This window comes from Dendrobates tinctorius, unplaced genomic scaffold (assembly GCF_039654945.1).
Source record: "Dendrobates tinctorius isolate UK_male_01 unplaced genomic scaffold, ASM3965494v1 ptg000064l, whole genome shotgun sequence".
NCBI lineage: Eukaryota > Metazoa > Chordata > Amphibia > Anura > Dendrobatidae > Dendrobates > Dendrobates tinctorius.
The window spans coordinates 39,301,971-39,324,967 of record NW_027361732.1 but is presented as its reverse complement, the minus strand read 5'-3'; the positions used below and the strand labels follow the sequence as shown (position 1 = coordinate 39,324,967).

Here is a 22,997-nt window from a genome sequence, read left to right as displayed (position 1 = left end):
GAAGTAGTTAAACCACACTCATTGCACTTAAGCCCACATCAATAGGGAACGGCACTTTTGGACACCTACTTGCAGTGATAAGGTGCCGGGTTGCTGAGTTCAACTTTCAGGCAGTAAAGCAGCGTGTGGCATGTGGGAGTGCGCTCTCAAAGCTACGCTGGTTGATGAGATCCAGCTGACAGGTGAGGACAGAGAGCAGGGAGCTTTGTGAAGGCAGAAGCAGACGGCAGGCTCCGGCCGTAGCCCGCCGCCGACACACTGCAGGGAACAGACAGCTGGGAGCGTGACGTCACGAGACCAGCTGCTAGGCTGGACGGGGAGTGTGAGGGGTCAGTCTGAACGACGCGTTTCGAGGGACACAGTCCCTCTTCATCAAGGTTACAGGCACTGCCCCTAGCCCATCCTAATAACACCCTGCCTTCCAGTTTAACTCCTCCCACTCTGCTGCAATTTAGATTTAAACAACGCCCGCCTGTATCAGCGTGGTTACATAAACTTAAATCCACCATGTTGGAGGCATATATGAGAGACCAGTTGGAACAAGTATAGGATTGGTCATGGAGTACAATGGAAGCTGAAATGGCTACATTAATAAAATATGCATATAAAACTAAACCTATACTTTATTAAATTATTAATAAAAATGACAAAAGTGAAACATAACAATAAAAATAGATATAAATATAAAAAACAAAAATCAAAAATATTATGTGCCTACCAACATGAGACCTATATGCTGGATTACAATATTTAAAATAGCAAAAATAAGGAATACAAATAAAAAGAATTCTTTCTAGAAAAGAGGAGACCACTAAATTGGTTTACAGAAACTAGATGAATTTTTATGTTAATATTTGAATTTAGATTTAGAATTAAAAGGCATAAAATTCCGTTTCATAATTTAGGCCTTTGGGGGCCATACCGTCCAGGAGAAAAATCCACCTGGATTCAATTCTGGACATTTGTTTTAAAAAATCGCCCCCTCTTGGATTAGGGTGCACTAATTCAATACCACAGAAGGATATACCACGACAAGAACGATTATGAGCATCCAAGAAGTGGCGAGACAGGGGATGACCTTTGAACCCCTTGTTAATGTTATCCAAATGTTCCTTGATGCGAACTGATAACCTTCTTTTGGTCCGACCTACATACAGCTTGTTGCAGGGACACTTTAATAAATAAATGACCCCGCTTGAATAGCAAGAAATTGCAGATTTGATACTGAACTCTTTCGTATTATCTGAATTGGAGAACATACTTTGCAGTTCTTTTTTAATACATGTCCGCAGGCAGCAAACACATTTACCGCATGGAGAAAAACCCATTTTTCGGGTCAAAAAGTGGCTTTTAGGTACTGGATTTAAAGAAAAAATGGGTTTAGTAGTTGGTGCTAACAGAAAGCCAAGGTTTGGGGCTTTTTTATATACAAATTTGGGATGTGATGGTAAAAAGTTACCAATAATTTTGTCTTTCATCAATACCGGCCAATATTTTCTGATAATTTTACTACATTTTGTGTGTCCTGAATGGAACTGAGTAATGATAGGCAGTTGATAGATTTGTTCCTGCAGACTAGGTTGATCCTTGTTTAGAATCGGTTTATGAATAAGATTATTTTGGGAAATATTTTTAATAGTTAGTCGGGTTTTCTCCAGCGATTGAAAATCATAGCCTTTAGCTACTAGTTGATGCATAAGGTGTTTGGATTCATTGTCATAGTCATCATTTTTTGTACAATTTCGTCTTTCGAATGAATTGTCCTTTAGGGACATTAGTTAGCCAGATTGGTAGGTGGCAACTGTTAAGGTGGATATAACTATTAGAATCCACATCTTTTCTGTGACATTTGGTTATCAATTTCTGATCCTCCACAAAGATTGTGAGGTCCAGAAAATTAATATTGGTTTGGCTTATGGTTGGTGTGAATTCTAGGCCGTACTGGTTTTGATTTAAGCTTTTGAGGAAGTTCTCCAAAGCTGGTTTTGAACCCTCCCAAACAAAGAAGATGTCGTCTATAAATCGACACCATAACCCCAATCCCTTTCTCAAATGACCTTCCTTGGTATGGATGGTTGATTGCTCTCACATACCAACATAGGTGTTGGCATAACTGGGCGCAAACCGCGTACCCATTGCAGTGCCACATATCTGCAAATAGAATTGTTTTTCATATACAAAATAATTATGGGTAAGGATGAATTCAATACTCTTTCCAATAAAATCAATCTGAGTGTCCTTATAGACTCCCAGTCTCTGAAGAAAATGGGTTGCTGCTACACACCCTTTTTGATGATTAATCACCGTGTACAGTGATTTAATGTCAAGTGTACCCAAAAAATGGTTTGGTTCCCAACGTACAGTTTGCAAAATTTGAAGAATATGAGCAGTATCCTTCAGATATGCTGGTAAAAGACACATAGATTTTTGTAAATGTGTGTCTACATATTTGGATAGATTTGCTGTTAAGCAATTGATCCCAGATATAATTGGTCTGCCGGGGGGATTGATTGGGTTTTTATGGATTTTTGGAATATGGTAAAAAACTGCCAGTGTCGGTGTTTTGTTTGTTATAAACAGATATTCCTTTTTATTGAGAATACCGGAAGTTTTACCAAGTAGAGCCAGATTGCTCAGTTGTTTAACAAAAGTAGTGGTAGGATCACCTGATAGTTTGCGATAAGTTGTGGTATCCTCAAGTAGTCTAACCGATTCCAAGTGGTACCGCATACGGTCAAGAACCACAATACCCCCCCCTTATCAGCCGGTCTTATGATTATATTGTTATTTTCCTGAAGATCAACCAGTGATTTCTTTTCCTGGTTATTAAGGTTACCTTTTAGGAATTTAGGTTTTCCCCTGTATAATTTTCTCAAATCTGAGGTGACCAAAGATTCAAATGAGTGGAACGCGTTAGAATAAAATTGAATTCTACTTGAACTTTATAAAAATTTACCATTGAAAATATGTGGATTTTTTTGGCGGCCACTGTCTACCATTTTTCTGTACTGTAAAATTCCATCATAATGTTAAAAACATTTAAAAAATCCTTATGTTCATCTCTCTGGCCTTTTTGGTTTAGCCATCTAGTCCTCATCACATCTTCAGATCGTCTCTCGTGACGAAATCCCCAGGTCTGTCATGCTGGACCCAGACTTTTAGTTTTGAGGAGGTTCAGAAGCATTCATGTCTGCAAGCTTATGGCATAGGATCTAACATAATGACAACACAACCTTTTGCATTCTTGTGTAGAATCCTCCAATGAAAATCTGTAGAACCTTGGTTGTCAAACATAACTTTCCCTCTTCATGTGATGTCATGGGTAGGGATGAACAAACCCATGGAAGTTCGGATTCTCGTACCTGACCCAAACTTTATTCCAAAGTTTTATTCGGGTACCAGAACTGTGCCCGAAAATGAGCCAGAACCCGAACCTCATTGAAAACAATGGTGACTCAAACTTTTGATCTGGAAAATATATTCTCTTTCCCTCCAAACATTGCAACAGACTTGCGTGAGAAGTCCATTTTCGGAGTTTAGCACTGGACACTAACTGTCCAGTACGAACCCCGAGCTCATCTCTAGTCATAACTAAGGCTTCGCCATAGGCCGAAACATGTTGCTCTAGATGTCCATTGGTTTGATCTGACTGCATATACCTGTGCTTTTATACATTTTTAACTATTTTTCAATAAAATGGAAGTTCTGCACAAATAAGACCTCTGAGGGTGCAGCGGATTCTTCATAGCCGGGTCACATATCTCTTGTTGGATTTCGTTGCTGCGGCTGCCGAGCTGCAACCCTGGCTGATGGACGGATCTCTGGAGTGAGATGAGGACAATGAGCTGACAAAATATTTCTTTTTTTTGTTACAATCTCTAGTCATGGATACAACTGCTATATCGGAGAGATCACTGTGCAATACATGCATGGAAGTTAGTGTTAAAAGGGTTGATTAGAATTTAAAAAATCTGATTGCTTTTTTTTGCCACAAAACATCCATTCAAAAATTTCAATAAGAAAACATAACCCATGGACTAGTGTTGAACTGTTTTTGGGAGAAAGCACCAATATTTTCTCCATCTTCTAAGAAATTAAGAATTTGTTTTTTTTTCATTGGATAAAGACACCGGTATGGCGTTGAAATGCATTGTGAATAAAAAACCTTTTTCTCATCATCATTTCTGAAGAATTGGTTAACTTTAGCAGTTTATCCCTCCTACATCCAACTGGATCCAATATCTACTGGATGATTTATCCATCAGCCATAGGGCAGCAGGAGCTGTTTTTATTCATGCCTAAATAGGAGTTGTACCTGTCTTAACTCCATCAGGTGAGCATAAGCAGCACTCTCCTACTTTCCCTCCATAGGGTATCACCTTGAGGTGCCCTCTGTTTTCCACGTCTAGATTTAGATAAGAAATCCAGAATGACCGATCCTGTCTCCTTGACATTTGCTAAATGAATGTTGTTTGGACCCTTATACATATTAGATGGTTAGTCGTTCCCACACTTTTGGCTGATGTTAGGCTGAATTGTATGGCCATGCTTATTGCAGAAATGCTGCGTAAGACCTCATTCAGACAAGTGATTTTTCACAAAAAATACACTCTGAGTGTCATCAGTTTTTTCAACTGAATTTTAGCAGTGTTTGGTCAGTGTCAGTTTTTACCATCAAAGTTTTATCAGTGAAACAGTCATTTTCTCATATGGAAGAATATATAATTTACAATTTTACTCCTACACACTACAGTGTTAATAGCAGCACTGGAAACAGATTGCACACTGATGTCATCCGTGACTCTAATAAAAATGGACATTTACGTGATATTTTTGCTGATAATCAGTCCACAAAAAAAATGGTCATGTGAAAAGCTCTATAAACTATAATGAGGTTGAGCTTTATCCATCTGTGAAAGTCATGGATAGAACACTTTCATCATGCACAGACATCTGAATGAGGTTTTATCCTTACAACTCAGTCAGCATGGTGACAAGCCAACTATTTCCTGGAGACTTGAGTCATGTGCAAAATTTTCTTGTTCCTACCTCATTCTTTCCCAACAACCATACTTTGTGTCAGGAGTTATCATTCAAGAACTTGATATTCTGGAAATATGTTGGTCTGTCTCAAATTACTCATGCCTGCCAACCAACCTAGCCTTGTCTCTACTAAGAGAGTTAAGAAGAGGTTTCTTGTTTTGTCAAGATTTCTACCCCTCTGTGGTGTGGTGTACGGTTGTGTTACCCAGACCTGTTGTGAGTTCATTTTCCCCTCCGTCACTGAGGCCTAGTGAACTCCCTATTCTAGTGAAGGAAGGTAGTGAGCCTGATTATTAGGCACCTGGGACTAATGAAGACGATTGGCTGAGTGGAGTCACTGACTGGATTTAAGGCAGCCTACGCCCTTTCTGCCCTGCGGGTGATTTCTCTGTGGACTCTTGGACACCAGTCTGATTCCTGCTCTCCTAAAGCTAAGTTTTCTGTTTTGCCTTTTTGCATTTAAGATTTGTTTTTGTTTTTCTTGCTTTTTGGATTCTGCCACTCCCTGCTGGAGTGTGCAGTGTTCCGTTAGCTCTGTCTTCTGAAAGTACCTGAGTGCTGATTTAGTTTTTGAAGCTTAGTTGCTTCAGGGCCATTTTTATATCAGCTTGTTGGCTTTTGTCTCTGATAGGGTTTTGGCAGATTGCAGACAGCAGCCTTCCTATCCGTTCCTATCTAGGTAGTTTTTGGGCCCCGTCTTTGCTCAGTCTGTCTTTCTGTCTGTGTAAGTGTTTTCATCTTGCTTCACCGTCATTATATGTGGGGGCTGCCTATTGCTTTGGGGTCTGCTCTGGGGCAGTTAGATTTCCCCTTTCCTTCTTTAGGCCTATGTATCTCTCCGGCTGTGATCGAGGGGTCTAGGTCATTGTAGGAATCCCCCACGGCTACTGCTAGTTGTGTTGATAGGTTCAGGGGTCTGCAATCTGATAGTTGCCAACTTCTCTGGTTTTCTGGACTTAGCTAGCATTTCTGTTTTTGCCTCCTACGGTGACTCAATCATAACACAGGCCTTTATTTTGAGGACGATTTATTATGAGGTCTTTGATGAATGACTGTTTATTAAGCATCAAAAGGGTATTGTGGCATTCGATTCTTCTGCCTGATCTGACATCGGGCCTGGATTGCTGACCATCCAGATTCTACGACAGGCCATTAAAATAAGGCACTTTTTTTGCCCTGCCTGTAAAAAAAAATTAAGGTGTCTGTGATTTTCTTGAAGCTAAAGAAACTAATATTAAACATTTTAACGGTAATTACCATCATTTTACAGTTCCTGGTGAATGCAGCTGATGTTTAGATATCAGAATTTTGGGATGTAGACATGAGTAACTTATAATCATAATGATTTATTATGGTTTTATAATGTGTCCACCTAAAATATTATCTCTCGGTGTTTTTTGATAAGGTGTCCAGGAAAAATAAAAAGTCATGTAGGCAACTCTGAATTGGGCATAGCGAGATGTTGCTGCTCATCGGTTAGGACGATTGGCAAAGCATCCATTGGATGGTCGTGTGTCTTATTAAATAAAATAGGACAATACTTGCCAGGTGTCCTTCCAGGTGTGTAGTAGCTTCCTCTCATGTCCAATGTGAGATAGAAATGAAAGAGATGTGTCCGCACAACCCAATTAGAGTACTAATTAAGCTTTTGGTGTTTGTGCGCTTCTCACTATACAATAGCCGCTCTACTTTACAACCTTGTTAGTTGCTGTGTTATTTTCTCTGTGAAACATCCATTCTTTTGTAGGTCTTTCTTAGAACTTTTCCGATATAAAGTGCCAACAACAGTGTGCTGTCAATCAAAGAAAAGTACTGAACGCTACCTGTGATTTTTTTGTAGGTTACTTCTTGCCATTATCATTCCTAACAATATATTTAGGAGCATTACTTTGTGCTCCAATGTTTCTGTACAGGTTCTCTCTTGCAGAACATTGTTTTGAAAAGGTAGAGGAACTGTCAATAGCTCGGCCATTACATTGTTAGATAATGCATTAGCGCTGCGATCACCTCCAGTGCTGCTAATTACGGGCTCAGAAACACACAGTCTTTGCCTAATGTGGGGAAAAGCGAAAATATTGTTTCATTCTGAGACTTAAGAAACTGATGATAAGACTACAGTCATTGGAAAATAATCTGTTTCTCTGTATTGACTGGAAAAATGAAGAAAAATGAACCATTACAGCACAGCCTTCAATTTAAACACAATGATGGCCATCGCCCAGTGACAAGATGCTAACGGCAAGAAGACCCAAGAGCAGAGGCAGAAAGCTCATAGGCAGTCAGTAAGAGACTGACCTTCACATGTGACAGTAAGATTATGGTCTTTCACATGTGAGAGACTACAGGCCGTGAAATGAATATGTGATGGTTTTTCAACAATACCCATGGCAACCTCCGACTTCAAGATTGATAGTATCACAATGAAATGCTATAAGTGTATCTTGTGCTTTATCTGAAAAGTGAAGTAATCTGGCTGTCTAACAATCTGATGCCTCCAGGATATTAAGGCAATATTGTAGTGGCATTAAAAAAACATTTGGGAATAGCTAACGCACGGAATGCTCATATTTTTGGTGTATACTATATATTCTTTTCTCGTGTTTAGTAGTAGAAACCTTTCTGACAGATAAATCTAGAAATTTCATTTATTTGCCTTTTCTTATCAGGAAAAATCTGTAATTGTTAAAATATATACGGTAATAATAAGAGTTTTACATTGCTAAATGATCTTTTAGACCTGATGTGGCTGTGAACTTACTTTGAAAATAGAAGTCAATGCATCAAAAAATTATACATGTACAATATATTTTACCTTATTATTTATATTGTTTTCTATCTATCTATCTATCTATCTATCTATCTATCTATTATGTATCTATTTAATATATCTCTATTATCTATCTATCTGTCTATCTATCTGTATATCTCATATCTATCTATCTATCTATCTATCTATCCATTATCTATCTATCTATCTATCTATTATGTATCTATTTAATATATCTCTATTATCTATCTATCTATCTATCTATTTATCTGTCTATCTCATATCTATCTATCTATCTATCATCTATCTATCTATCTATCTATCTATCTATCTATCTATCTATCTATTATATATCTATTTAATATATCTCTATTATCTATCTATCTATCTATCTATCTATCTATCTATTTATCTGTCTATCTCATATCTATCTATCTATCTATCTTTCTCATATCTATCCCATATCTATCTATCTACTGTATCTATCTATCTATCTATCTATCTATCTCATATCTATCTATTATCTATCTTGTCCAAATGATGCACTCCAGAACAATTCAAGTGAAATAACAGTCTCATTAAGTGACTAGTGAGTAAAGAGTACCTTTTCTCTCTTGAGTGATTTTGAAGTGCTACCTTTCTTCCAGGATAATTTATCTATCTACCTTTCTAAAGAAAAATAGGTGCATCACCAGCAAAAGCAGAAAGAAATTTTGGGAGCAAAGTCTCCCAGGCAAAGCCAAACGTCAATTAGATCCAAAAAATAGAGGCAGCACTCCAAAGTCCAAAAAATATAAGAATTATTTATTGGCCAGTGGTAAAAATTGGGACGTTTTGTTCCAAGTGACTTGAGAAAGTTCCTCACTTGGAGCGAAACGTCGCAATTCTTATATTTTTTTGTGCTTTGGAGTGCTGCCTCTGTATTTTGGCTCTGTCTATCTGTGAAAAAAAATGCAGCACCATAGAAATGCAAAGAGGGATGCAAGCCTATTCGTATGAACTCAATATCCTCCCCCTACAAAGAAATAAAATGGCAGCACTTCAAACAAATGTCAGTGAAGACCATTCCACTACTAAGCCTTCTTTAATACTAAAATAGCTCAGATAAGAAAAGGAATACTCACCTCTAAGACCAATGAAGTCCAAGCAATACCCAGTGTGTCCTGGAGTTTGTATGCCATTATTGTGTCACATGACTATTAAAGTCTATCAATGGTCACTGATGATCTGCTGCCTTCACAGACCCGTCAGATGGAACAGTTCCATGTGACGGTGGTATGACGGCTGCAGGATTTCAGAGGCCACTAATTGGCTGCAGTGGTCACATGATATAACAATATAATATGACCACTGGTAAAGATTATTGTGCCAATCTGCCGGAGGAGTATTTTATTTTTTAAATTTTATATAGGATACGTTAATGCTTAAAGGTGTTGTCCAGGTTTGGCACAAAAATGTGCAGTCACTTATGTCCCCACATCACGCATAGTGCTGTCGGGATTTTCCAATACCGGGATTGGGCCGACATGTGACCGCAAGTATGCAACATGTATATTCTCGGCCACATCCCGACCAGATATGAGGGGCCTTGCTCAATGCAAGCAAGTTGAGTGAGGCTGTGCACATCTAGTCTACACGTGGCCAGAGTATGCATATCGCAAACTTGCTGTCCCATTACTGCCCGATCTCACCGCTGGCAATGGAGTCCTGACAGTGCACGACATGCATGATGCAGGGATTCACAAGTCTGCAGTCACAAACAGTAACTGCAGACTTTCATGGCAAACCTATATACTTCTTTTAAGAAGACATTGTCCAGTAATAGACAATCCCGTATCTTTCTATTTTTATGACGTGTACACATATTTCTTGTGTAGCTATTATTAATAATTATGAGTTGATTCACCCGAGCACTACTATTATTGCACTGAATAAGGGTATTAGCACCCCTATAGCAGTAATGTTGTTGGCCTCATCGACATACTATACACGGGTAGCAGCATTGTACTCATGTTTCTGGGGTCGGTAGGAAATTGTGCTCTTATATTTGCTATTTATAGTGAGCAATCTGAGAATTACAATGCTTCTTGCATCCAGAGTCAAACCATAAGCCGTTACATACAGTCAGCTGGTAATAAAATCCATCAATACCAGATCTGTACAGCCAGGTGCTTTTGCAAGATTTGATATTCTCCATGGCTATAGTAAGGTGAAGGATAATTGATACCCTTTCACAACAGAGAAATTACCATTATTAGCTGTCTGTGATTGTAAACAGCTTGCCGCCGGCAGTCTACTAGGCCTTGATTCATATTTATAGTTTAGGAGAAGAATTATACACACACAAAAAAGCTAAATGGGTTCGCTTTCTTCAATATCTAGTTCACCATTATGAATCATTGCGCTCCTTTCATTTTAACCTTAACCTCACCTTGGTTTGAACACATCAATGTATCAATTTTTAATTATTATCTGAGCATAAAATATGTATCACATGAACGTTTATGACAGACGTTGCTGCAAGATTCCGCACCATTGTCAGTAAGCTGTGAAGTGCGGGGCATGTGTATTACAACGTGCAGTATTTTCCATGTGCTGTTTTGGAGACTGTTCCACTGTGATGACAGGTTTTATGCAGATTCCCCAAGGTTCACTTCCATGTGATGATGCATTAGTTTCACAGGTAAGTAGATTACAAGATGGCGAAACATTGAATGGGCTCTCTGGGACTAAACTATCTTACTATTCAACTGAGCGAGAAATAAAGTGCGGCACTAGGCAGCAGTCTCCAAGCAATGTAAGGGTGCTGAGTAGAGTTGAGCGACTTTAGTCGGATCGGGTTTCATGAAACAAAATTTGTTTCAGATGAAACTGGTCCGACTAGGGCAAAAAAAGTCGGAGTTTCGTCCGAAACCCGACCCCAGTGCAAGTCAATGGGGAATAAAAGTCAGCATTGAGTGGATGAATGTCATCCGCTCAATGTCGACTTTTATTTCCCACTGACTTGCATTGGGGTCGGGTTTGGGACGAAACTCCGACTTTTTTTGCCCTAGTCGGACCAGTTTCATCTGAAACAAATTCTGTTTCATGAAACCCGATCCGACTAAAGTCGCTCAACTCTAGTGCTGAGTACTACCCCATACACTGATTATATCCCGCAACTGTCAGAGGGAATGCCGGGTGTCAAACATCATGATCTCAAATAGATGACTTACAATTCATCAATATGAGATCATATGATCTGTAGTTCATCAATAGATGAATTGCGGATAACCTCTTTAACCCCCTAACCCCCGGAGCTTTTTTCCCTTTTGCGCTTTCGTTTTTCTCTTCCCTTCTTCCCAGAGCCATAATTTTTTTTATTTTTCCATCAATATTGTGAGGGCTTGCTTTTTTGCAGGACAAGTTGTACTTTTGAACGACACCATTGGTTTTACCATGTTGTGTACTAGAAAGTGAGAAACAAATTCTAAGTGTGGTAAAATTACAAAAAAGTGCAATCCCACACATGTTTTTTTGTTTGACTTTTTTACTAAGTTCACTAAATGCTAAAACTGACCTGCCATTATGAGTCTCCAGGTCATTACGAGTTCATAGACACCAAACATGTCTAGGTTATTTTTTATCTAACTGGTGAAAAAAAATTCCAAACATTGTAAAAAAAAATTGTGCCATTTTCCGATACCTGTAGCTTCTCCATTTTTCGTAATCTTGGGTTGGATGAGGGCTTATTTTTTGTGTGCCGACCGGAAGCCATTTTGGTCAGATACGATCTGTTATTGCATTTTAATGCAATGTTGCGGCGACCAAAAAACCGTAATTCTGGCGTTTTGACTTTTTTCTCGCTACACAGTTTAGCAATCAGGTTAATCTTTTTTTATTGATAGATCAGGCGATTCTGAATGTGGTGATACCAAATATGTGTATTTTTTATTTTTGTATTGCTTTATTTTGAATGGAGCAAAAGGGGGGTGAATTGAACTTTTATATTTTTTTATTTTTTTTAAATATTTTTAAAAACATTGTTTTTTCACTTTTAGCATGCTGCAGTCGTCTTCATGGGAGACTAGAAGCTTCCACAACCCGATCAGTTCTGCTACATAGAGGCTATGATTAGATCAACTCTATATAGCAGAATTACTCACTTGCTATGAGCGCTGACCACCGGGTGGCACTCATAGCAAGCCAACACTGACAACCATAGAGTTCTCCAGGAGACCTCTAGTTGTCTTGCCAAAGAACCGGTGACCCACGATCACATTACGCGGGTCACCGGTGGGCAGATTTCCAGCACGATTGCCTGAAGTGCTTGTTAAATGCCACTTTCAGTGTTTGACAGCGGCATTTAATGGGCTAATAGCCACGGGTGGATCACGATTCCACCTGCGGCTGTTGTGGGCACATGTCAGCTGTTCAAAACAGCTGATATGAGTCATGAAAGATGTGAGCTCACCGCCGGAGCCCACATCAAAGGGAGAGAGTCCGACGTCGGTGTAAATGTACGCCCGATGTCGAAAAGAGGTTAAAGGATATCTGTAATAGAAAAAATGTCAGCTCACCACCAAGTTATACATCTCGATCCATGTTGCATGCCGACACTCCGCAGGGACAAGGGTGAAGCAGCCACAGCAGAATCCAACAAGTACAAATAGTGTCCAGCGGGAAATGAAGGTAAAAATTAACTTTTAATTTGTCATATGTTAAAATATAGTGCAATGATTATGACTAAGACGTAATGTCGAAACGCGTTGATCTATTCAGTTTCTAAGCCAGTGTGTACTAAGTGCTGGATTGTCATTGTACCATATTTTAACGTATGACAAATTAAAAGTTGATTTTTACCTTTAATATTTGTACTTAAAGGATATCGGTCACCAGATTTTTGGTGCCCTCTCTGAGAGCACTAAAATGTAGTGGCAAAGACCCTGATTCCAATGGTGTGTTACTTACTGGGCTACCAGCTGTGATTTTGATAAATTCTTTGATTAATCTTTTGTATATCAGCTAGTCTTTTCAATGTTCATTTCTGTGTTACTCCACCCACATCATTGATTGACAACTTTATGTCAACACTGTGCATAGGCGGAAAGCTGATAATCAGTTGCAAGAGCACAGGTACCTGGAATTTATCCATATTGAAGACTAAATTTTTGCAGGTTTAATAGTCCTTTAGTGATAATCTCCTTCTGATAAAATGGTGATTTTATAGAAAATAAAGCAAGCAGCCCAGTAAGTGACACATCACCACAATTTGATTCTCTTCTGTCCCAACATTATGTCGCTTAAGATGAAGTAACAAAAAGATGATGACTAATTATCTTTAACCCCTTCACCCCCAAGGGTGGCTTGCACGTTCATTACCGGGCCAATTTTTACAATTCTGACCACTGTACCTTTATGAGGTCATAACTCTGGAACGCTTCCATGGATCCCGGTGATTCTGACATTGTTTTCTCGTGACATATTGTACTTCATGTTAGTGGTAAAATTTCATTAAAATAACTTGCGTTTATTTGTGCGAAAACCAGAAATTTGGCAAAAATTTTGAAAACTTTGAATTTTTATGCCCTTAAATCACAGAGATACGGCACACAAAAAACTTGATAACTAGCATTTCCCACATGTTTACTTTACATCAGCACAATTTTGGAACCAAAATTTTTTTTTGTTAGGAAGTTATAAGGGTTAAAAGTTGACAAGCGATTTCTCATTTTTACAACACCATTTTATTTTTAGGACCACATCACATTTGAAGCCACTTTGCGGGGTCTATATGATAGAAAATACCCAAAAGTGACACCATTCTAAAAACTGCACCCCTTAAGGTGCTCAAAACCACATTCAAGAAGTTTATTAACCCTTTAGGTGCGTCACAGGAATTTTTTTGAATATTTAAAAAAATGAACATCTAACTTTTTTTCATAAAAAAAATACTTCAGGTTCAATTTTTTTTATTTTACCAAGGGTAACAGGAGAAATTGGACTGCAAAAGTTATTGTGCAATTTGTCCTGAGTATGCTGATACCTGATATGTGGGGGGGAACCACTGTTTCGGCGCATGGCAGAGCTCAGAATGGAAGGAGCGCCGTTTGACTTTTTCAATGCAAAATTGGCTGGAATTCAGATTGGACGCCATGTCACGTTTGGAGAGTCCCTGATGTACCTAATCAGTGGAAACCCCCTACAAGTGACCCCATTTAGGAAACTAGACCCCCCAAGGAAGTTATCTAGATATGTGGTGAGAACTTTGAACCCACAAGGGCTTTACAGAAGTTTATAACGTACAGCGGTACAATTAAAAAATCATATTTTTTCCACAAAAATGATCTTTTCACCCCAATTTTTATTTTCCCAAGGGTAACAGGACCCTAAAAGTTATTGTGCAATTTGTCCTGAGTACGCTGATACCCCACATGTGGGGGTAAACCACTATTTGGGCGCATGGCAGAGCTCGGAAGGGAAGCAGCGCCATTTGACGTTTTTGGCTGGAATTGAGATCGGACATCATGTCGCGATTGGAAAACCCCTGATGTACCAAAACAGTGGAAACCCCCCACAAATGACACCATTTTGGAAACTAGACCCCCTAAGGAACTTATCTAGATGTGTGGTGAGAACTTTGAACCCCCAAGGGCTTCACAGAAGTTTATAACATAAAGCCGTACAATTAAAAAATCATATTTTTTCCACAAAAATGATCTTTTCACCCTCAATTCTTATTTTTCCAAGGGTAACAGGACCATAAAAGTTATTGTGCAATTTGTCCTGAGTACGCTGATATCCCACATGTGGGGGTAAACCACTATTTGGGCGCATGGCAGAGCTCGGAACGGAAGCAGCGCCATTTGACGTTTTTGGCTGGAATTGAGATCGGACACCATGTCGCGTTTGGAAAACTCCTGATGTACCAAAACAGTGGAAACCCCCACAAATGATACCATTTTGGAAACTAGACCCCCTAAGGAACTTATCTAGATGTGTGGTGAGAACTTTGAACCCCCAAGGGCTTCACAGAAGTTTATAACATAAAGCCGTACAATTAAAAAATCATATTTTTTCCACAAAAATGATCTTTTCACCCTCAATTCTTATTTTTCCAAGGGTAACAGGACCCTAAAAGTTATTGTGCAATTTGTCCTGAGTAGGCTGATACCCCACATGTGGGGGTAAACCACTATTTGGGCGCATGGCAGAGCTCGGAAGGGAAGCAGCGCCATTTGACGTTTTTGGCTGGAATTGAGATCGGACACCATGTCGCGATTGGAACACCCCTGATGTACCTAAACAGTGGAACCCCCCACAAGTGACACCATTTTGTAAACTAGACCCCCCAAGGAACTTATCTAGATGTGTGGTGAGCACTTTGAACCCCCCAGTGCTTCACAGAAGTTTATAACGCCCGGGCGTGAAAATAAAAAATTCGTATTTTTTCCACAAACATGATCTTTTAGTCACCATTTTTTTATTTTCCCAAGGGTACCAGGAGAAATTGGACCCCAAAAGTTGTTGTCCAATTTGTCCTGAGTACGCTGACACCCCATATGTGGGAGAAAACTACTGTATGGACACACGTCAGGGCTCGGAAGGGAAGTAGTGACGTTTTGGAATGCAGACTTTGATGGAATGGTCTGCGGGTGTCATGTTGCCTTTGGAGAGCCCCTAATGTACCTAAACAGTGGAAACCCCCACAAGTGACCCCATTTTGGAAACGAGACCCCCTAAGGAACTTATCTAGATGTGTGGTGAGCACTTTGAACCCCTAAGGGCTTCACAGAAGTTTATAATGCCTGGGCATGAAAATAAAAAAATCGTATTTTTTCCACAAACATGATCAATTAGTCCCCAATTTTTTCATTTTCCCAAGGGTAACAGGAGAAATTGGACTCCAAAAGTTGTTGTCCAATTTGTCCTGAGTATGCTGACACTCCATATGTGGGAGAAAACTACTGTATGGACACACGTCAGGGCTCGGAAGGGAAGTAGTGACGTTTTGGAATGCAGACTTTGATGGAATGGTCTGCGGGTGTCATGTTGCCTTTGGAGAGCCCCTAATATACCTAAACAGTGGAAACCCCCACAAATGACCCCATTTTGGAAACAAGACCCCCTAAGGAACTTATCTAGATGTGTGGTGAGCACTTTGAACCCCCAAGGGCTTCACAGAAGTTTATAATGCCCGGGCATGAAAATAAAAAAATCGTATTTTTTCCACAAACATGATCAATTAGTCCCCAATTTTTTTATTTTCCCAAGGGTAACAGGAGAAATTGGACCCCAAAAGTTGTCCAATTTGTCCTGAGTACGCTGACACCCCATATGTGGGAGAAAACTACTGTATGGACACACGTCGGGGCTCGGAAGGGAAGCAGTGACGTTTTGGAATGCAGACTTTGATGGAATGGTCTGCGGGTGTCATGTGCGTTTGGAGAGCCCCTGATGTACCTAAACTATTGAAACTCCCCACAAGTGACCTCATTTTGGACACTAGACCCCCACGGAACTTATCTAGATGTGTGGTGAGCACTTTGAACCCCTAAGTGCTTCACAGAAGTTTATAACACTCGGACGTGAAAATAAAAAAATCATTTTTTTCCAAAAAAATGATATTTTTGCCCCCAATTTTTTATTTACCTAAGGGTAACAGGAGAAATTAGACCCCAAAAATTGTTTTGCAATTTGTCCTGAGTAGGCTGATACCCTACATGTGGGGGTAAAACACTGTTTGAGCGTATGGCAGAGCTTGGAAGGGAAGGAACACCATTTGACTTTTTCAACTCAGAATTGGCTGGAATTGAGATCAGACGCCATGTTGCATTTGGAGAGCCCCTGATGTGCCCAAACAGTGGAAACCCCCAATTCTAACTCCAACCCGAACCCCAACACACCCCTAACCCTAATCTCAGCCCTAACCCTAACCCTAGCCCTAACCCTAGCCCTAACCCTAACCCTAGCCCTAGCCCTAACCCTAGCCCTAACCCTACCCTAACCCTAACCCTAGCCCTAACCCTAGCCCTAACCCTAACCCTAATGGAAAAATGGAAATAAATACATTTTTTTTATTTTATTATTTTTCCCTAACTAAGGCTAGTTTCACACTTGCTTTTTTTTGCAGCGCGTTTTTCCCGCAAAAAAACGCATTGAAAAAACGCATACAAATACATACAAACGCTGCGTTTTTTTCAAGCATTTTTATGCGCATGCAGGAATAAAACGCAGCGTTTTTGTGCGTTTGTATGCGTTTTTTGTGCGTTTGCGTTTTTTTACAGATTTTGGAAAAACCCCACAAAAAAGAAAAAACAACCATTCAACAACACACAAGACCAATGGGACTTCATTGTGGGTGTGGTATGTTAATATATAGACCCTGTATACAGTATTCTTCACATTTGCTTGATTCTTCTCGTGATCATGGATCTGCGCTGGAAGAGTTTTCACTTCAACTTGGATTTGGACATCGCGATGGCTCAGGCGTATGCAGTTGCTTGCCATGAACAAAGGAAGAGAGAGAGGCAGCGAAGACGGCGGCGTATGTGGATACATCCGATTGTTGAACTCCGGGAGAGCCGTGGGGCATACCACACCCTCTACAGCGAGCTCCAGTCAAACCCGGAGAAATTTACAGATTATATCCGGATGTCCCACGAAAGTTTCATGGATTTGCTTGCTCGTGTCCAACAATCCATCCGGAGACAGGACACACAGCTCCGTCGTGCGATTCCTCCTGAGGAACGGCTACTGGTGACATTACGGTATGTTTTAAAAACCAAGGGGTGCGGTCTGATGTTTTTTTTTTTAAATTTAGTATTCAAAACCTTGGGTAATTAGTTTTCGTGAATGTACTAATATTTTATTTTATAGTTTTTTAAAATAATATACATAAATATTAATTTTACTTCTTTGTCTGTTCACAGATTCCTGGCGACTGGAGAAACCCTATCTTCACTACACTTCCAGTACCGTATTGGAATCTCTACCTTGTCTGGAATTGTTGCTGACACCTGCCGGGCTCTCTGGAATGTTCTTTGTCCAGAATTTATGCCCCTGCCCACCGCTGAAAAGTGGATGGAAATTGCTGACAAATTCTGGACAGTATGCAATTTTCCCAACTGTTTGGGAGCTGTTGATGGTAAACACATACGGATCATCAAACCCCAAAGAACGGGATCTGAGTACTATAATTACAAAAAGTACTTTTCAATAGTACTCATGGCCATTGCGGATGCCGGATGTATGTTTGTAGCAGTGGACATTGGAGCATTTGGCCGTGGTAATGACTCACAGGCTTTTAAAAACTCAGACATGGGCCGGAGGTTGTATGGCAACCAATTTAATTTCCCTATGCCACGGCCTCTTCCTCACACCGAAGCTCCGCCACTGCCCTTTGTAATGGTTGGCGATGAGGCTTTTCAAATGTGCGGAAACTTACTGAAACCCTACTCCAGCCGGGACTTGGACCACACCAAAAAAATATTTAATTACAGGCTGACCAGGGCCAGAAGAACTGTCGAGTGTGCTTTTGGGATTCTTGTCTCCAGATGGCGAATTCTGGGCACGGCCATTAATCTTAAACTTGAAACAGTCGATGAGGTGGTGAAGGCCTGTGTGGTTCTACATAACTTTGTGATGGCTAAAGAGTACCCGACCTTTGAACTGGACGATGATGCTCCTAACCCATTGCCTGAATTCACTCAGCACACTCTCAGGTCATCCGTTGAAGTTGGCCAAATGAGGGACCAATTTGTGGCCTACTTTATTTCTGATGTAGGACGGGTGCACTGGCAAGATGAAATGGTGTAATGTTTTTGTTTGTTTATGGTAATAAAAAACCTTATTTGATACCATTACTGAGTGCACTATATTTTTTAAACTCCAATTAAATAAAAAACTTCCCATGTATAACTGAATTTTTTGATGTTCACACACCTGGGCAGGTAAATACACATATGAGTTAAAATGCAGCATTGCTAGTCTGCGTGAAATATATTGGAACGAGGAAAACTGCAGGCCATGAATCAGGAAACCAATTTTTTTCAAGAGAAAATTGTCCAACTAGTTGAAAAAAAAGTATGTGATTTTCTCAAAACACAACCCTCAAAACCCAACCCCAATGAAAGTCCATGGGGAATACAAGTCAGCATTGAGTGGATGAATGTAATCTGCTCAATTCCAACTTACAAGTTATTACACTAGGCCTTGGAATGACTATACTAGGCCGTGGTATTTCAAATATGAGTATAGTAGGCCTTGGGCCTACTAGTATAGTCATATGTGAAATACCACGGCCTAGTATAGTCATACCAAGGCCTACTCGATTTTTACCAACTAGGATCTTGTTTCACGAAAAACAAACTGGTGAAACTTGACAAGTTTCAACAGTTTGTTTTTCATGAAACCAGATTCTAGTTGGTAAAACTAGAGTTATTACACTAGGCCTTGGAATGACTACACTAGGCCGTGGTATTTCAAATATGAGTATAGTAGGCCTTGGGCCTACTAGTATAGTCATATGTGAAATACCACGGCCTAGTATAGTCATACCAAGGCCTACTCGATTTTTACCAACTAGGATCTTGTTTCACGAAAAACAAACTGGTGAAACTTGACAAGTTTCAACAGTTTGTTTTTCATGAAACCAGATTCTAGTTGGTAAAACTAGAGTTATTACACTAGGCCTTGGAATGACTACACTAGGCCGTGGTATTTCAAATATGAGTATAGTAGGCCTTGGGGCTAGTAGTATAGTAATATGTGAAATACCACGGCCTAGTATAGTCATACCAAGGCCTACTGTAATAACTCGATTTTTAACAACTAGCATCTTGTTTCACAAAAAACAAACTGGTGAAACTTTTTAAGAAAGAAACTTATTTTTTAGACAAGTTTCAACAGTTTGTTTTTCATGAAACCAGATCCAAGTTGGTAAAACTCGAGTTATTACACTAGGCCTTGGTATGACTATACTAGTCCGTGTTATTTCACATATGACTATACTAGGCCTTGGGTTGGTTTTTAACATGTATTTACCCATCAGTGTGTGTGAGCGGCGCAAACAACATTAATGAAACTTTGTAATGGTGAACTACAAATGTAAATTTATTTTTAATCACAAAAATAAACCAAAAAATTATTTTTTCCGGCGTTTGGGGGCAGATGGTTTCAATTTGGGGGTGTGCAGGGAATATGCAACACTTGCAGTTGAAGACGGTGTTTGAGGGGAAGGGGCAACAAAACTTGTGGGGGAAGGTTGTCCAGTTAAGGGAATTAAACTAGGAACACTTGGAGGAGAGGAAATCTGTTCAGGTACATTAGTTGTAATGGCATGTCGCCGTAGGCTTGTGTGCCTGGACCGACTTTGGCCCAATGCCCGCCTTGATAGATTTCGCCTTGAACTAGGGGCAAATATTGAGTGTAGGTCCCCCGTCTGCTGGTGTGGCTGCTGCTGAGGTGGCTGCTGCTGCTGCTGAGGTGGCGGCTGCTGCTGAGGTGGCTGCTGCTGCTGCTGAGGTGGCTGCTGCTGCTGCTGAGGTGGTTGCTGCTGCTGCTGAGGTGGCTGCTGCTGCTGCTGAGGTGGCTGCTGCTGAGGTGGCTGCTGCTGCTGAGGTGGCTGCTGCTGCTGCTCTTCGTTGGCAGTGCTCGTCCTTGCAGGAGGACTGGTGGCGGCAGTGATGGTCCAGGTTTGCGGAGTGGTGGTGGCAGGGCTACTACATGTTGTTGTAGCGGCAGGGCTGTTCCATGTTTGCCTAGTGGTGGCTGAGCTCCACGCATGCATGGGAGTGGCGGTGGTGCTCCAGACAGGAGCAGCGCTTGCCATGGTGGTGTCGGTGAAGTGACCAGCTGCACTCAGACTTGTGGTGGTGTAACGGTGGGTGTCCTGGCTTTGAATAGAGGTGTCCGTGCAGTGGTATGCAGCACAAGTCGGTAGTGAGGTGAAGCGAGTCAATGGTGGCACAGGTGGAAATGACACCACTGACTGCTGACCGTACCGATTATGCTGCATAGCCTGCAAGAAAGCATTGTTGCAGGCCTGCAGCACATTCAGCTGTTGCTCAGGACTAAGGTGTTCCGCCATGCCCTTTTCAATCTTGCTAAAAAAATGGTGTGCTGGTCTGTTGAGGTCGGCCTCCAGACGGTCAAGGCGCTGTTCTACAGAATTGAAGCCGTGTTCAAAGTGGTTAAAACCACGTAAACCGCTTTCAACTCTGTCGGACAGTGACTTGAGGCTGGAATTAAAGGCCTCGCTCAAATGCATAAACTCGGGCAAGACATTCCTGTCCAAGGCCCTCTGCCGCTGGCGGGTAGTGCCCGCATAACCAGTGGCAGAGACCTGGGACAGGGGAACACCTGATGGCCCAGCTTCCTGGTCACCAGCTGTGTGTGTGGCTGACCTGCAAGGTGCTTCCTGGCTGTCGGATGGCTGGGACGGGTCAGAGGACGTCCGAGGAAGGACCGCTCCAGGGCCAGGTTGCAGGGTGCTGCTCCAGGTGCTGTGGAAGAAAGGAAAATCATTACTACCATGCCTTTACAAGAAGCATCAGCTGTGGATTAGAAAAACACAGATTAATAAAAATAAAAACCCAAAATTTATAATACTTACGATCTCGTGGCAAGGACCGGTCTTAGGAACTGCAACGCGTGATAGTGACGGTATCTAGTTCTGGTCCTTGACGCAGATCCACTGCGAACCTGGCCCTCAGCACGAACATCACTGTTGAAGCGGTCCTTGATCGAACGCCAACGTGTTCGGACTTTGTCCACTGTTGGTAAAAAAAAAACAGTGCCGTCAAGGACAACAGTCACTGCGGCACAATATAGCAATACAATACTCAAAGCAGTCACTGTAGAGCCCGATGACACTGTTGGGTTTCCTGCTAGAATATACCTAACACGAAACCCAACAGTGCCGTCAAGGACAACAGTCACTGCGGCACAATGTAGCAATACAATACTCAAAGCAGTCACTGTAGACCCCGATGACACTGTTGGGTTTCCTGCTAGAATACACCTAGCACGAAACCCAACAGTGCCGTCAAGGACAACAGTCACTGCGGCACAATGTAGCAATACAATACTCAAAGCAGTCACTGTAGACCCCGATGACACTGTTGGGTTTCCTGCTAGAATACACCTAGCACGAAACCCAACAGTGCCGTCAAGGACAACAGTCACTGCGGCACAATGTAGCAATACAATACTCAAAGCAGTCACTGTAGACCCCGATGACACTGTTGGGTTTCCTGCTAGAATATGCCTAGCACGAAACCCAACAGTGCCGTCAAGGACAACAGTCACTGCGGCACAGTACAGAGCAGGGAAATACTCACTAAACGCCTTTTTGGAGGATGCTGTGGCGCTGTCCCAGCCATCCATCAACGCTGCGGCCACCTCATTCCATAGCCGCCGGGTCACCACAATGTCCTTGTACAGCCGGTCACGGCTGTCCCACAACGGCGAACGCTCCTGGACCAGGCTGATGAGCTGCTCATTATCCAGGTAGACGTCTTCATCCCGTTGTGGAACCTAGACAAAACACATTCATTAGAATAATCAAATTTAAATTGAATAAAAAGTTACAAAAAAAAGAAACATAAAAAAGAGTAAAAATAGAAGATAAAAAATAAAGAACATTACAAATCATTTGATACATACATTCCGTATCACCACCGGGACTTGGCTTCGCTGCTCCTGCTCTTCGCCCTCACTAGTCCCGTCCGCAGAAGATGATGATGACGATGTCTTAAAAAAGTTGAAAAAAACGTAAGAGATTTGGAGAAGCAGCAGATATACTTACCAGATGCACGAAAATAATCACCTCACGGTCTGCTTGCGCCAATTCCTGCCGCGATGGGGAATACTCGGATTCTGAAGACATACTGCATGTAAAAATAATAAAAATCATTAGTACATACATAATTTAAAAGGACAGGCATATAATGTAATATACTCACATTCTTCGCTGATAGAAGATGGGTTCCTTGTTGACTGTCTGCTCTCCAATCTGTCAGTGTAGTAGTGGCAGAGTTTTGGCAGGCACCTCCTTTATATAGACTTTTTTTTTTTGACTTTAGAAGATTATAACTAGTACAACAAGTGGACACCACCAAAAAAATGCAGCGCTAAAAAAACGCATACATGCGCATGCCCGTGCGCAAGTATGCGCATCCATAGGCTATAATGGCCATTTTTAGCG

The 22,997-nt window shown here is 41.0% G+C and overlaps 1 protein-coding gene across 1 annotated transcript in view; it reads right to left on the bottom strand.

The window, feature by feature from the left end:
* LOC141094581 (uncharacterized) overlaps window positions 1-22,717 on the bottom strand; it is a 28,729-nt gene extending 6,012 nt beyond the window's left edge. The window contains exons 1-5 of the mRNA XM_073580459.1: window positions 22,620-22,717; window positions 22,457-22,543; window positions 22,132-22,327; window positions 21,405-21,564; window positions 21,064-21,294 (exon numbers count right to left, since the gene is read on the bottom strand). Coding sequence (XP_073436560.1) covers window positions 21,064-21,294; window positions 21,405-21,564; window positions 22,132-22,327; window positions 22,457-22,543; window positions 22,620-22,706 — 761 coding nt within the window. The 5' untranslated portion in view covers window positions 22,707-22,717. The remainder of the gene's footprint in view (window positions 1-21,063; window positions 21,295-21,404; window positions 21,565-22,131; window positions 22,328-22,456; window positions 22,544-22,619) is intronic.
* Between the last annotated feature and the right edge of the window lie 280 nt (window positions 22,718-22,997).